The 15,385-nt window shown below is 40.2% G+C and overlaps 1 protein-coding gene across 1 annotated transcript in view; it reads right to left on the bottom strand.

Moving 5' to 3' along the window:
• The window catches only part of Nfkb1 (nuclear factor of kappa light polypeptide gene enhancer in B-cells 1), a 95,928-nt gene that overhangs the window by 23,518 nt on the left and 57,025 nt on the right, over positions 1 to 15,385 (bottom strand). Inside the window, exons 6-13 of the mRNA XM_013023831.1 lie at positions 15,357 to 15,385; positions 12,564 to 12,722; positions 11,067 to 11,171; positions 9,003 to 9,094; positions 7,366 to 7,504; positions 5,190 to 5,330; positions 2,911 to 3,000; positions 1,600 to 1,797 (exon numbers count right to left, since the gene is read on the bottom strand). The exon at positions 15,357 to 15,385 is cut by the window's right edge and continues 135 nt beyond it. Of these exons, the coding sequence (XP_012879285.1) occupies positions 1,600 to 1,797; positions 2,911 to 3,000; positions 5,190 to 5,330; positions 7,366 to 7,504; positions 9,003 to 9,094; positions 11,067 to 11,171; positions 12,564 to 12,722; positions 15,357 to 15,385 (953 nt within the window). The remainder of the gene's footprint in view (positions 1 to 1,599; positions 1,798 to 2,910; positions 3,001 to 5,189; positions 5,331 to 7,365; positions 7,505 to 9,002; positions 9,095 to 11,066; positions 11,172 to 12,563; positions 12,723 to 15,356) is intronic.

Consider the following 15,385-nt stretch of genomic DNA (forward strand, 5'->3'; position numbering starts at 1 on the left):
CTCTTTTATGTAGCTGGGATTACAGGCATGTAACACTAGGCCTTTCTTGGTGAGAAAGTCTTTAAGAGAAGGGCTGGCTAACTTTTTTTTTTTGGCCTAGGATGCCCTTAAACTGTAATTTTCTACTTCCCATATATAGGTGTGAGCTCCTGTGCTTGGCATGTTACATTCTAAATACCTTGGTAAAAATAATCCTTCACTTAAATCTTTTTTTTTTTTTTTTTGAGGTTGTCTTGGATGGGCGCTGTCCCTAAGCTCTTTTGCTCAAGACTAGTGCTTTACCACTTGAGCCATAGCTCCACTTCTGGTTGTTTCTGAGTAGTATATTGGAGATAAGAGTCTCACAGACTTTCCTGTCTGGCTGGCTTTGAACCACAATCCTCAGATTTCAACCTTTTGAGTAGCCAGGATTACAAGTGTGAGCCACAACTGCCCAGGCTTCGTGTGAATCTTTACAACTATCTTGTTAGTAAATATGTCAAAAACATATATGGCTCTGCCATATAGATAACTCTGAATGAGCCAGAGGTGATATTGTATAGTTTGTGCCCTTCATGGTCAGGGGAGAGCAAATTGTGATCTCCTGGTCCAAACCCGGCCATGTATAACCTGTTTTTGTATGGCTCCCTGGTTAGACTTGGCTTGTGTATTTTTGAAGAGTATAAAAGAAAAAAAAGAAAGGTGTGACACAGAGAGTAGATGGATGCCAAATCTAAATATTTACACTTTCCTTCCTAGAAGAAGCCTTCAGAGTCCAGCTAGGTAGAATGACCTAGATTCATACACATACCCTAACATGATTTGTTCAAAGGAAACAACAACATAGTTCCTTCCCTTGAATCCTGCTCCTTCAAAGAGAGTAACAGGAGGATTGCTCCAGTAAGACAGCCAAGCCCGATGTTGGAGAAGGGGGAGAAGGAATGACAGGGAAACATCTCGATTTCCTGTGCCAGAAATGGAATTATTCTCACAACAGTCCCAAGTTATCTGACTAGGATGGGAGAATAGACATATAAACTTCTGTATTTTAAATTCAGACAATTGGCAAAATGGAAATCTTGTACAAATACACTGACATGACACATGCTTTACTGTTTTTTTCCCCCCAGTACTCAGGGCTTTATGTTTGCTAAGCAGGTGCTCTACCCTTCAGCCATTATCTATCTATCTATCTATCTATCTATCTATCTATCTATCTATCTATCTATCTATCTATCTATCATCAATTCGATCTATTTTCAGGTAGGATCTCTTGGACTTTTTGCCTAGGTCAGCTTGGCCTTATTCTTACTTATGCCTCTGTGTCTCATATCCAGCTATTGATTAAGATGGGGGGGGGAGGGTCTCACTAAGTCTCTCTCCAGGTTGGCTTTGTAAGTGATCCTCTCAATTTTAACCTCTAGAGTAGCTGGGATATGAGCCATTGTGCCCAACCTGACACACACTTTCCAAAAGGGGCATAGGACTTTGGCGAGCACATTGATATTTCATCTTTAGATGAACAGAGAAGAGACTTGTCATCTGGAAATAGCTTCCAGCATGCAGAACTGATTCCTCCCCAGCTAATCAATACCATGCAGTCAGCTGGGTGCTACTGACCTTGAAACCCACCAGTATCCTCTTCCTTTGTTCCCACCAAGTCGGCCAGAGTAACCCCATCATTGCTGCTTCTGGATTTGCCCGGCTCATTATCTTGTTCTGGGATTTCACTTTCTTTCCCAGGGACATGTGCAGTCTCTCTGTCCTCACACTTGCCATCACCTTCAGATCTGTCTTTATATTCAGTGTTTATGGTTCCTAAGAAAAATGCAACACATCAGCTTTTTCTCAGTAGAAGCCACTAATTAAGTTGTAACTCACTGTTGTAAGTTGTAACTTGCATAAAGGTAAGAGGCAATTCTGCTGCAAAGGGAAAATAAAAATCATAATTTGAAATTCTTTAAAAAAAAAAGGTTCATAAGGCGAACAACACATTTCGGAAGTATCTTACACGATCACTTCTGAAACCTTTTAAAACCGTACCTTTAAAAACAGATTCTGCTTATCGGGAAAGGAGAGCAGTGAAATACAACTCTTGAAGGGAAATAGAAAAATGGAGGATTCTTGGAAACGGAGGAGCTGTGCTAATTAGGCAAGCTGTCAAAATGTAATCTCAATTCACAGTCAGTGGTGTGAGATTTCAAGTGCACCATCTTAGTCCACGCTCTTTCTGGTTCAACCATGCCATCTGACAGGTACCATAGGAGCGTGGGCAGAACTAGTTTAAATTCCACTTCTGGCATGAACAGTGACGTGCCGTTAGCAACTGAATTGTTTCTACCTCTGTGTATGAAATGGGGATGATGAGAAGTCATGAAGATTACAGGTGGAGAAACACTTATTTTATGGAATGACGTGTTGCCTGACTATACAATTTAAAAAGTCAGTTATAATCTTTAAAAAGAAAAAAAAGAATAAAAACACCTGTAGACATAAAGCATGTAAAGCACCTGGTATAAAAGAGACAAAGTCTGGTGATTTTAAAATAGTTGAATAGTCAAGTCTCTCTCTCTCTCTTTTTTTCCACTGTGTTTCTTCCCAACAAATGGCCATTCTCACTGCAACAATGAATAACCCACAGACCAAAGAAAGGTATTACTCTAGGCTCCTGTTTGAAACCAGCAAGCACTGGTCTTGATTCAGGGCCTATCAAGTCTCTTATATGTCTTTTTTTGAGATACCTTTTCCCCTCCCCCCCCCATTTTATCAGGAATCGAGTTTATATTATCCTCAGGAAATACAAATTTGGAAAAGCATAATCTGGATTTTTTTCCCCCAGATGATACTGTTGTTGTGATACATAACGAGGAGACAAATCCATCATTTTTGTCATTTTTTTCCTACCTGGGAATGGAAGTATTTATTACTTACCATGGTTCATCCCAGCACTGGATTTGGTGGATCCAGGATGAAAGGTAATCCCTCCATACGTGGGAAATCCGTAATGTGGAAAGCCATACCCTGAAATGGCCAGTGAAGCAAAGGGAACATCAGGAAACAGGAAATAGCATTCACTGGTCTCGGACAAGGGAGTGGAAAATCCAGGCTAGTGAGCACACTGGGATTCTGCAGAGTAACCGAGACACACTGTGGGGGCCAAGGGATGAGCTAAACTCCACTTTGCCCACTAGGCAGTGCCCCGGACTGGCAGCATGGAGTTCACATTGAGAAAATCTCCCACTCGGATTGGAAAGGGGAAACTAGTAGTGAATGGAGTCACATTCAGACTCAGACTACAGAGTATTTGGCCAAATAATTCCAGAGGGAAAGAAATAAAACAGAAGAACAGGCTGATGTATCCATGGAAAGAGTATGTTCTTTCTTCATACATTTTTTTATTTTAGTTTTTTTTTGTTTGTTTGTGGTACTGAGGAATTGAACTCAGGGCCCCATGAATGCTAGGCAAGCACTCTACCACTAAGCCACATTCCCAGCCCCTCTCATACATTTTTGGTGGAAGAATAAACTGGTGAAACTCTTTGGGGTGATAGCTGGCATTAATAGATGGCACATCCTTTGATGTGACAACTTTATTTCAAATAACCTAATTTAAAGGTAATCTGGAATAAAAAAGGAGTTCAGCACAGTATTTTATATCAAAAATAGAAAAAATTCATATGTAATAACACAGCACATTCCTGATGATATATTTTAATCTCTGAAATGATGCTTATCAAATTATGCTTCTGTAAGGTCTATATTACCAAGAGAAAATGCTTATGCTAATATTAGGTAAAGGCAGTATATATAACTGTACCCAGATCATGATTCAATGATGATAAATACTAAACATTATTAAGAGTTAAAATAACATGCACCATCACAGCTGTACTCTAGAAAGTTTATAAATATTTATTATAATGTGTATATGATGGTTCACCTTAGATGGATTTTCTGTGCTTTCAAATTTTTTGCAATGTAGTGTGTATAATCTAAATTGTTGTTGTTGTTGTTGTCAGTTGTGGGGCTTGAACTCTGGGCCTGGGCGCTGTCCCTTAGCTCTTCAGCTCAAGGTGAGCGCTCTACCTCTTGAGACACAGCACCACTTCCAGTGTGTATAATCTATAATGTAGCATAGATATTTACATTATAGTACGTAGGTACATCACATACATCTACCATTTTCAGCATATATAACAAAAGATTCTTTCAATATTTCCTAAGGAAAACAACTGGTCCCCGAAAATATTTGGAAAAGGTCATTTTTGGATAACTGGTTTTGGATGATTTTTTTTTCTTCTTACAGATAATCCATCAAACAATGTATTATCTGATATTATATATTATAGTTATATATCATATCTGTATTATATTATAATATTTGATACTGTATCTAATATATCAATATATTATTTGATATGATACCCATAGGGATATATTCTAGGGCCTCAGTGGGTGCTTGGAACAGTGGACAGTACTGAATGCTACGTATACCCCATCTTTTCTGGTTCATACATACCAACGGGAAGGCTCCATTCATAAGCAAGACATTTATTCAAAGGAAGGATGAACAACAGCAATTAATAATATGGAACAGGGGGGCTGGGAAGGTGGCTCAGTGGTAGAGCGCTTGCCTTGCATGCTCAAGGCCCTGGGTTCGATTCCTCAGCACCACATAAGCAAAAAGAAAAAAACCGGAAGTGGCGCTGTGGCTCAAGTGGTAGAGCGCTTGCCTTGAGCTGAAGAACTGAGGGACAGCGCCCAGGCCCAGAGTTCAGGCCCCACGACCGGACCCCCCAAAAAATAATAATATGGACAGTTATAGCAACACACTGTAATAAAACCTATATGAATGTGGTCTCAGCTCTCTCTTGAGTCAGGAAAACTATTATACTTTCAGACTGATGTTGACTGAGCCTAACAGAAAGTGCAGGAAGTAAAAGTGGGGATAAGTTAACTTACAAGCTAAGTGGGGGTGGGGTGGGGCGGTGGCCACCCAGGGTTGTAGAGGGAGCAGTTGTGTCTTTGGAAAGTACATGTATATTTGTAAGGAAACTTTAATGGATTTGAAATCTCATCCATAATAATGTCACAGTCACTCAACCTACAAAATACATTTGGAGACCTAGGGAAGAAACACACAAAGTGCAACAACAAAAACCCGGTCTTGTCTCTGATAGGAAGAGGCTTTATGAAGAATAGATTGGTACCTGGACCGGGGCTTCCAGAACTTCCTCCTCCACCTCCTGTCCCAAACATGCCTCTGCCTCCAGCTCCCGCACTGCCACCACCGAAACTATCCGAAAAGTTGGGCATGAGCTTCTGCCGCTTCCTCTGCACTTCCTCTTTATCTGTATTTACAGGAAGAGAAACCACAGGAGAGAAGACTGACTGGGCTCCACCACCCCAGCCGCAGAACGACTATGGATTCTCATGGCATTTTAAAACATCTTAAAGGGAAAGAGACAGCACTCGAGGAGGAAGAGCTGGCAAATTTCAAGAAGCACTATATTTATTTCCATGAGTACAAAGGCCCAGAAGGAGTCTCAGAGATCACAGGGCAGTCCCCACCCAATTCCACCCCGCAAACATTGTCTAAGTCCCCAATTCAGGTCAAACTGTGGAGGGGCCTGTCCGCTTGCCTTCCAGAGACTTAGATACCAGGAAGGTAAAGAATTTTATAAAAAAGTTACTGAATCTCCCTCCCCCCCACCCTTGGTCACCAAAAAAATCTATAACTAATCAGTGAACATTTATGAGGACTCTACTGTGAACTAAAGGGCATGGCATGGTGTCTTTGCTGTCATTGAAGGTGGCTAGGTGGTTTGTATCTGTGTGAAGTTCATGGTACACATTGGTGATACATCAAACCCATGTGAGGAGTTGAAAAGGAAGACGTTTCAGGAAGAGGATATGGACAGATTTTACAAAGTAATGAAGGATATGCCTGAGGCAATAATAGGCGAGGCAATTCTGGCTGGAGTGAAAGGTTCACTATAAGGAATTCCCCATCCCTCCCTCCCTCCCTCTCTCTCTCTCTCTCTGTAAAATATACATTTTACTAGAGCCAATAAGAATCCCGCAAGAAAGAGCTAACTCAGGAAATTTCATATGACAAGCTTTACAAAAGAACTGCAAAGCACAAACTCCATAGAAAGGAAACAGAAATTCTTTCACACTTGTTATATTCATCCTGTGGTGGGCCTTTGACAGCAGCACTATGGAATTCATTATGAAACAGCAACCTGTTCGGGTAGAGACCTAATCGACTTTCCTCCAGAATTCTCCTTTCACAGAAGAAAACACTGAAGCTCAGAGGTTTTGAGGTCAAGACACAGTGAAGATCAGACTCCAAGTCCAGTGATCCTTTACTATATTAGATTTTTATTCTTTGGGAAACAAAATAGCCTTATATTGTAAGTGATTTGTCTAATAACCAATGACTTTAGACTATAGTTGATGATTTTAAGCTAGGCACCACTGTCTCATGCATGGAATTCTAGCTATTTAGGAGACTGAGACCTAAAGAATCATAGCTCCACTAGTGCAAAAGAGAAGTGCAAAAGACTCTATCTCCAATTAATCAACGAAAAGCTGGGCTGGAGGTCTGGCTTGAGTGGCTGAATACCAGTCATGAGCGAGAAAGCTGAGTGAGTGAGCAAGAGGCCTTTGAGGGCAAGACCTGATATTTTAAAAATAAGTTGATTAATCAAAGATGAACTCAAGAATGAAATTATGCCCACTTTTTGGGTTCTGATTTACCAGTTAAGATGTCTGAATATATCCTAACCATACCATTTATAACCTACAGATTATCATTTTGTTTCTTCCTAATCTCCGTCTTTCCAGATCAAGGTGTCCCTATGGTCTTTACTGGTATTCACACAGAACTCCTGCAACTATCTTCCCCCCTTACCAATCAGCCCTCACTTGGTTATTTCAGCAGCCTTGCCCGGTCCAACTATCTCTAAGAAGTTTTGGTGAGATGCAGTGACAGTGATTGTAGAGAACTTAGCGTTCAGGTCTGGATGATTCTGGATAAAGAGAGGGTAACGTTTTCTATCTATATCTAAAGCCTTTGGGGACCATACTCAACACATTCCTAGCCTGGTTGTTTCATTCCAATGATTTGAACACCAACTCATGCAACACATGTTAGACTCTCAACTTCAATGATAGGCTTCCAAAGGACTACATCTTACACGAGTTTGGACAAATTTCAGACTAATTCAAGCTAGTATATGAGCTATCTCTTTTCTCTAAAAATAAGTAGCACGGGTCCAAGGAACAGCGTTGAGGAAGCGAGGCAAGGAGGTGGCAGTTGATTGTGTCTAATCACCTTTGTCCTCTTCAGAACAAGCACAAGAATGTCAACGGTGGCATTACCTTTGATTTCAGGGTAGTAGAGAAAAGGTTTGGGTTCACTAGTTTCCAGGTCAGATTTCCTTCGAAGTTGGACAAACACAGAAGCTGGTTTTGTGATGTTCACATCTTTATACTTTGGAGTTTTGAAGACAATAGCAAACTGCAGGATACAAAGGTCTAAATGTTGGTACAGGACTACTTTTTTTTTGTATCAATGCTACATACTAAATATAGTCTGTTTGCTTTTATTTATACCCAACAATTAACAAACTGTGCTAAGCATCCCAAAGCTCCAGAGAAAGTTCCAAAGTCAGTGTTTTATACTACACATTTTTATTACATTCTCACTGTGAAACCGAAATTCAACACTATGCTAATGGATTGCAAAAACATTTGTTTCACTTGATATTTCAAATATCTTCCAGTTGTTAATATCATATATGTAAACTCATTGTATATACTTTGTCCCCTTGCAACTCAGCCTTAAAAGCTCTCAAGATTTTTTACAGAGCATCTGCAAAACTGGATATGGAAAGAGATGAACAATGAATACAATCATCAGCCCACAGGCCATTAAGAAGGACAGAAAACTAAAGCAGCCTGGGAGGAATCAAAGCACATTCATTCCTGGTCATGTCAGAAGAATTAGACATTTTAAGAGTCTTAGTTTGATTTTTTTAAATTTTTTTTTCTGCTTATGTGGTGCTGAGGAATCGAACCCAGGACCTCATGCATGCAAGGCAAGCACTCTACCACTGAGCCACCTTCCCAACCCTTAGTTTGATTTTTAAAAAAAACTATGTAGTATAGTTCATGGATCAAGAACTCAAAAATGTCAAAGGTATACATAATCATATACATTGATAATTCTTTCCATTCTCGTCGCTCATCAACATAATTCCTGATTCCAGAAGGACACATTGTTACTTTCTTATGTCCTCTTCCACTTTCTTTGTACATATGCACATATGAACATACACTTTTTTTTACATTTATCTTTAAAAATGTGCTAGCTCTGTATCTTTGTAGTAGTCCATAGAGTGCCTCAGTTACTTTAGTGGCTGTATGGCATTCCATCCTATAGATATGTGATTATGCAATGAGACATACTGATTGACATTTGGATTGTTCACAGAATTTCTTTTTCTTTAAATAGTGTTTCTTAGTCACTCATGAAGGAGTAATTATCGAGGTAAGGGCTCAGATTTTCCACCCTGTAGTCATACAATCAGTTGGGAAATTCTGATTTGTCAGGATGACATCAGCCTTGGCTTGAAGACTACTCTTTTCTATACTTCTCACTATGATACCTTTTTTCCAAGTCTCAATGTAACTGCTTCACAGAATTCTAAAAAAAAAAAAAAGAAACAAACATAAAAAACAACCTGTCACTGCAAGACCTGAGAGCTACCTGCCTTAAGTAAGAGTAGAGGCAAGATACCAAATGAAATGTCTTGCTGGCATCTTCAATTCAGCAGTGCAGTAGAACATTGCCAAATAATTCCACGGGAGGGAATTTTCCTACAAGCCTTAAAAATAGTACTGGGTTATAGACGTTAACTAAATACTTTACATTTTTTTTCGTATGTGGACATTGAATACTGAATTTCAACAAGGCAGAAAATGTAAACTCATCATTATTATCATCAGTCACTTACTTGTCTATGAACATCTGTGGGAGAAAAATCTCCAAATCCCTCCCAGACTCCACCGTTTTCCTCCTCTTCATAAAATCGAATCTGGATGTCATCTGCACATAAGTGACATTCAGGTGGATATTGCACACAGTGTAATAATGTTTCAAAACAGAAATAAGCCTGGTCCACAAAACTTTACCTGTGATATTTTCCAGGTATTATTTTTGAAAATAACTAGTATAAGTACATTTTTGAATCAAAAACTTTCATAAATCATTCACTTTTAAAATTACCTGCAGAAGGAATGGAGCCTGAATTCAATTTACAATGGCAGAATATTAGATTTACCTAACCCATGAGAGTTTTCACTTAATCAGTATTTAATCTTTTCTCTTTCTTTATCCTTAAACTCATTAATGCCTGAAAACATGCCAGATGATGGAGTAATAGAAGAATCTCCAAATGTGATTTAACCTAATTTATAGAATAACAACAAACTTACATATGGTTTGCTAAATGTAAGCTATGCTATATGACTGATGCCTTCTAAGTGCCTTATATATACATATGAACTCATTTGGTTTCCCAAATGCCTCTCTGATGTTATTCCTCCTCCCCCTCCTCCTCCTCCTCTTCCTTCTTCTCATCATCCTTATTTGCAGAAGAGAACCTGAGGTCTAGAAAATTTCCTAAACAACTTATGCAAAGTTGAACAGATACTAAATGAAGAAACCAGATGTGAACATAGACATGTTTTAGTGGCTAGGCTCTTAAATACTTTATCATATTACTGCTCTGTAACGCTTCGTTAGCCCCTAATGAATGGTAGGCCAAAAGACCACAATGGTCAAGTCCCTTACCATTAACTCAGAATGACTAAGTTTCACACTCTAGTCATAGGCTATTTTGGCAGAAATATGATGATATAACTCAGGCTGGTATCTCCCTGGACTTACTTCCCACTTCATAGGAAAGACCATACTACTTACCAATGAAACTAAGTACATATTTCTATTGTAACAGAATGCTTGCAATATTAGGGCTAGATAAAATGTCTCATTGTCTCTCTGTCTTTCGGAAATATAACCCTGGTCTTTAGTTATTCAGATTCCTTAAGTGGAGTATAAGACTTCGCTTCCAGTACGATGACAATGATCAAGAACAAAGGCAGCCAGGTTGTACAGGTATATGACCCCAGGAATTTAGAAATGAGCATTATATAGACAGTGAGTTGGAGGAAGGCAGATACTAGTGCAAATGAAGAAAATATAAGCTTTTAAAACAAATTATATTTACATATGTGTATTTATATTTACCTTCTAATTTTTTTCTGACTTTATGTCTCAGAGCATTTAACCTCAAATTTGAAGATGTTTTACAAAGCCATATTTTCTTATTTAAGGACTATTTCTAGATATGCATCTGTTTATTTTGAAAATGCCCATTTTAAATACTGTATTTTTCATTTATCATTTTATTTAAACCATGAATGAAATTTGAGAAAAATGACATGACCTCCGCCAACTTTTACTAACTAATCAGTTTCATATCTAGCAATCGTCAATGCTAAGACCTCGTCTCAAGGTATAAACTGACGACTCTTTACTCCTTCTCTTTTCTTTTCCTAGTGCACATATAGTGACATGTGGGATGTTTAGAAAAGCCCTCTTAGTGTTACAACACTGAAAAATAAAAGAATCAAGGATTTTGTGTGTCACACTTAATTATTCTCTAGGTATACTGATACATGTGTCAAACACATACAATGACAGATAATCCATTTATTGTAGGCTAACCAAGTGTAGATAACAATGCTTATTAAATTATGAGTGCCCAAAGTCACTGGTTTTAATGATTATTCTATTCTTACTTCTCTTGTCTTCTGTGGGAAATCCAAAGATGAATGATATAGTTGGATTTAAATTAAAAAAAAAACCCACAAAACACCGGACAATTTAAACTTGGGAGAGGTGAGATATGCAGATGTTTTAAAGGAATTTGGTGACAAGAAGGGGACATTTCTGGTTTGCTGCTGAACAGTGACTCACTGAGAACAGCGTTTCACCTCTGGAGATCAGAACTTACCTTTCTGAACTTTGTCACAGAGGAGATAGATCTCTTCCCCTCCGGTGACACATCCGGCCGTCCTGTCCATCCTTACAATCTTCAAGTTGGATGCATTGGGGGCTTCTGTTCAAAGGGGGAAAACCAACAAAAACCCTGGGTTATGCTGTTTTAATCCCCTTAGATACATGGCCTAAACAATGTTCAAACAGGTGCTTTAAAAAATGTATTTTATTGTAAAGATGTTGTACAGAGGGGTTCCGGTGACATGAGCAAGGTAATGAGTACATTTCTTGTCAAACATCATTACCCCTTCTTTGTTTTTCTCCTACTATCCCTTCCCTTCCCCCCCTCTCCCCGACCAAGCTATAGTGTCTTGTGAGTATCATTGTTGCAATGGGTCATAAGGTGCTTTTAGTCTGATTTAACTAATGACTTTCGAGGACTTCTGGGGCCTGATCCATTGATTAAAAAATGATTATCATCATGACAAGGCAGAAGGGATCAGATAAGATAGAATACATAATGCTTTTGTTTCTCTTTCTAACACAGAGAGACTGATTCAGAAAGAGAAAGAGCCTTCCTGGTGTTCCAAGAAGTACCAAACCAATGGATTTCTGCAATTTCAATTAGGTCAACATATTAAGCCTAAACATTTCCATGCTAATGCTATGCCATCACCATTGTGCGAGCCCTACACATGTAGGAAAAGCATGCTTTTTTAAAGTGACTTATTCATTTTTATTTTTACAAGGGAAAATGGAGATGTTATATATTTCTTTTCTCCAAACTAAGTTAAGATTCTGTGTGGTTAGGGGCCAAAAGTTTCATGTGGTAGTAGTAAAGCTTCCTTATTTTTTAAAAACTCCAACCCAGTTTATTTTAAAATGAGCTGTGGTATGTGAGTGTGTATCATTTTATAAAGCTTTCACTTCTTGTCCAACTTGTTTAAGTTGGACAAATCAGTTAGCTTTTGTACCTGGAGCACCAACTTCTATAAGCTTTAAGTAAGCTGAAGTATTATACTCACAGGCTCTCTGGAAATACCTGTTTAATAAATACTATGTATACCAAAAAAGTTGAATGGTAAAAGCTGAAGACTATCACACACACTTTAAAAGTTCTAGGAACTATAGTCTTGACAGAGAATTTGGATATATTGCTCATTCAACTAATCTGAAGTTCTTATCAGCACTGCCCAGAGATGATAGTGGGTTAGAATAATGTTTCTTAAAATTTTCAGAGCCTTTCCCCAAATGAGACATTTTTTTTCCTCCTCTAAGAGAGTCACTGATCTTCTCATATAGTAATATGTTCATAAATGAAGGACTTAAAATGTTGAATCTAAAGACATTAACCCTCTAGCTAGTGAACATTTCAGTAAAATGTGTAGTTCATATTTTTGTGGATTACATATAAACCCGGGATTTCAAGTGGCTACGTTACTTTCTGTGGCGCTCAGAACGGGCTGGTGAGGGGCAGGGCAGGGTTAGGGCTGGCTCTTGCTGTTCTACTCACTGCTGTCGTAGATGGCGTCTGAGATCACGGGTTCCAGGCGCCGGGTGAAGCTGCCCGTGCTGTCCGGAAGGAAAGCTGTGAACATGAGGCGCACCACGCTCAGATCCATCTCCTTGGTCTGCTGGAGGGCGGCCTGGCGGATAAGCTCCTTCTCCCCATCTAGGGTCACAGCACCAGAGTGAGCACTGAACATGACTTGAGTTTATAAAGCCCAAATGAAGAACAGAACCTTGGAAGTTAAAAACCCACCTCTTCTCTCTTAAAATGAGCCATACTGCTCGTAAAGCAAAACAAACATACACAAAGAAACCCCAGAGTTCCTTGGGAGCCTTCCAACATTGAAGATATTAAAAATGAGCTGTATTGTTGTTGTTTTTCTTTCTGGATTATGTAAGACTGTCTTCCATGTAGCAGATGATCTCTCTCTTCTCCTGTTCTCACTCCATTCTGCCTTTTCTTTCTTCGGTGAAGGACATGAGGGAGAGGATTGGCATGGGGCCTACCATGCACAGCAGCTACACTGCTACCTTGTGAGAAGTAATTGTCCAAAAGTTCTTTTTTTTCTGGTTGGTCGTGGGGCTTGAACTCTGGGCCTGGGCACTCCCTTAACTCTTCAGCTCAAGGCTAGCACCCTACCACTTGAGCCACTGCTTTTTCTGCTTATGTGGTACTGAGGAATTGAACCCAGGGCCTCATGCATACAAGGCAAGCACTCTACCACTGAGCCACCTTCCCAGCCCCAAAAGCTCTTCAAGTAGAGGGCCTGTGCTTCCTTCACAGTGCCTGGCCAACACTGCCCCTGCTTAGCACAGGGCCTGGCACACAGGTGTTAGTGAAGGACTTTGGAAGGGAGGAATGATGGATTCAATCCTATTTGGTCCCTGGCCATCCTTAATTTATGGTATCATAAAATGTAGTAAGTCACGTGGTAAGTGTTGTAGGAGAGCTATAGATAAAGGAAGGGGTGAATCAGAGACTTTGTAGTCCAAAGAAAAGGTAGTTACCCTAACTTTTATTTTGGAGACCCCAGGGATTAAATCCAAGGCCCCATGTATGCTAGGCAAATGCTTTTACATGAGCCATGCCTGTGGCTGATATTTTCGTTTTGAGACAAGGTCTCTCAGTAACTTTGTGGGGCTAGGCCTTGACATTCCCTGAGGAGCTGGGATCCATGGGCATATACCACTAGGTCTCACTTTTGGTGTAAATCTCAAAGGGCTGGTAGAATTTGAACATGCAAAGAGACTGGATAAGGGTGTTCCAGGAAGAATAGAAAAATGTGCCAAGACACAGGAAACCCCCAACTGCTTCGTAAATTAGCAGTGTAGTTTGACACGCAAGGACAAGAGCAGGAAACAGAGCTGGAATTGCAGATTGGGGCAACTCTTGGAGAGTCTAAAGTGCCTGCTGATGGCATTTGGAGGGGCCCATTAGCCATGAGCTCTAGGCTTTCCTAAGATTGTTCCAGCCACAGAGTGTAAGCTGGGTAAGAAGTGGGGATGTGCAGAGATCAGGAGCAGACTGCGATAACTAGAACACTGGAATGAGGAGTGGAATTCCAGGATGACAGGGAAGGAACAGCCAGACCACAGATGGCAGACACAGCACAGTGGGAAAGGAGGAGGGTGAGAGCATGTGTAGGCTTTGAGTCTGAATGTCAGAAGATGCAACACACTTGGTGGAAAAATGATGCTTGGTTCTGGGTTATCTGAGTACGGAATGGCTACAGCAGCACCAGGTTAAAGGAAAAAAATGGTAAAAAGCAGAAACAAATGTGGTCAAATGAGAAATGGGGTTAAAGCAGGAAAATAGCAACTCTTGGTTATTTTATGCTAAGTCATAGCTTGTTTGTGCTAAAATAAAAGTTTACAGTGTTATCTGGAGAGCACTATGAGAGAAAACCTTACAAACCCTTGAATCAGGGAGGTATGATAGTGGGCATTATTTGTATCAATTATACATTGTTGTTGTTTGACAGGTTGTAAAGGGAATGTTTTGGAGCACTGAGCAGGGAAAGATATATGAAGGCACGAATGCGTATTCGTTCATAAAGCAGTGATGAGAGGTGGGTACAGCAGGACTGGAGAAGGGGCTAGAAAGGGGACAGGGCAGGTAGGGAAGGCATTGCCCACTGAGGGCACAGAGGTATTGATTTACTACAGAGGCGGCAGATGTCAGCAAGCATTCTGAGCAGGGATGCTGGGTGCCAGTGGCTCACATCTGTAATCCTAGCTACTCAGGAGGCTGAGATCAGAGGATTACCTTTTTGTTGTTGTTGGTCCTGGGGCTTGAAGTCTGGGCCTGGACTCTTTTTGCTCAAGGCTAGCACTCTACCACTTGAGCCACAGTGCCACTTCTGGTTTTTCCCATGATTAATTGGAGGTAAGAGTCTCACCTACTTTCCTGCCTGGGCTGGCTTCAAAACTCAATCCCCAGATCTCAGCCTCCTGAGTTAGGATTACAAGTGAGAGCCACTAGCACTCAGTTTAGGATTGCGTTTTGGAGCTAGCCTGAGCAGGACAGTGGTAGGAGTCTTATTGCTAATAAACTACCAAAATAAAAAAAAGCCAGAAGTGGAGCTGTGGCTCAAGTGGTAGAGCACTAGCTTTGAGCACAAAAACTTAGAGACAGCGCCCAGGCTCTGAGTTCAAGCCTCAGGACCAGAAAAAAAAAATCTGTGCAGGGAAAGGGGTGAGAATAGTGAGGGACACAGACAGATAGGGAGAAGAAGAAAGCTCCGGCATGTGAGTGAACATATAGTCCACATACAAAGCACAAAAGAACAAGACTCACCTGTAAGCTGCCGGTCTCCTCCACCTTCT

The sequence above is a fragment of the Dipodomys ordii genome, unplaced genomic scaffold (assembly GCF_000151885.1).
Source record: "Dipodomys ordii isolate 6190 unplaced genomic scaffold, Dord_2.0 Scaffold70, whole genome shotgun sequence".
Taxonomy (NCBI): Eukaryota; Metazoa; Chordata; class Mammalia; order Rodentia; family Heteromyidae; genus Dipodomys; species Dipodomys ordii.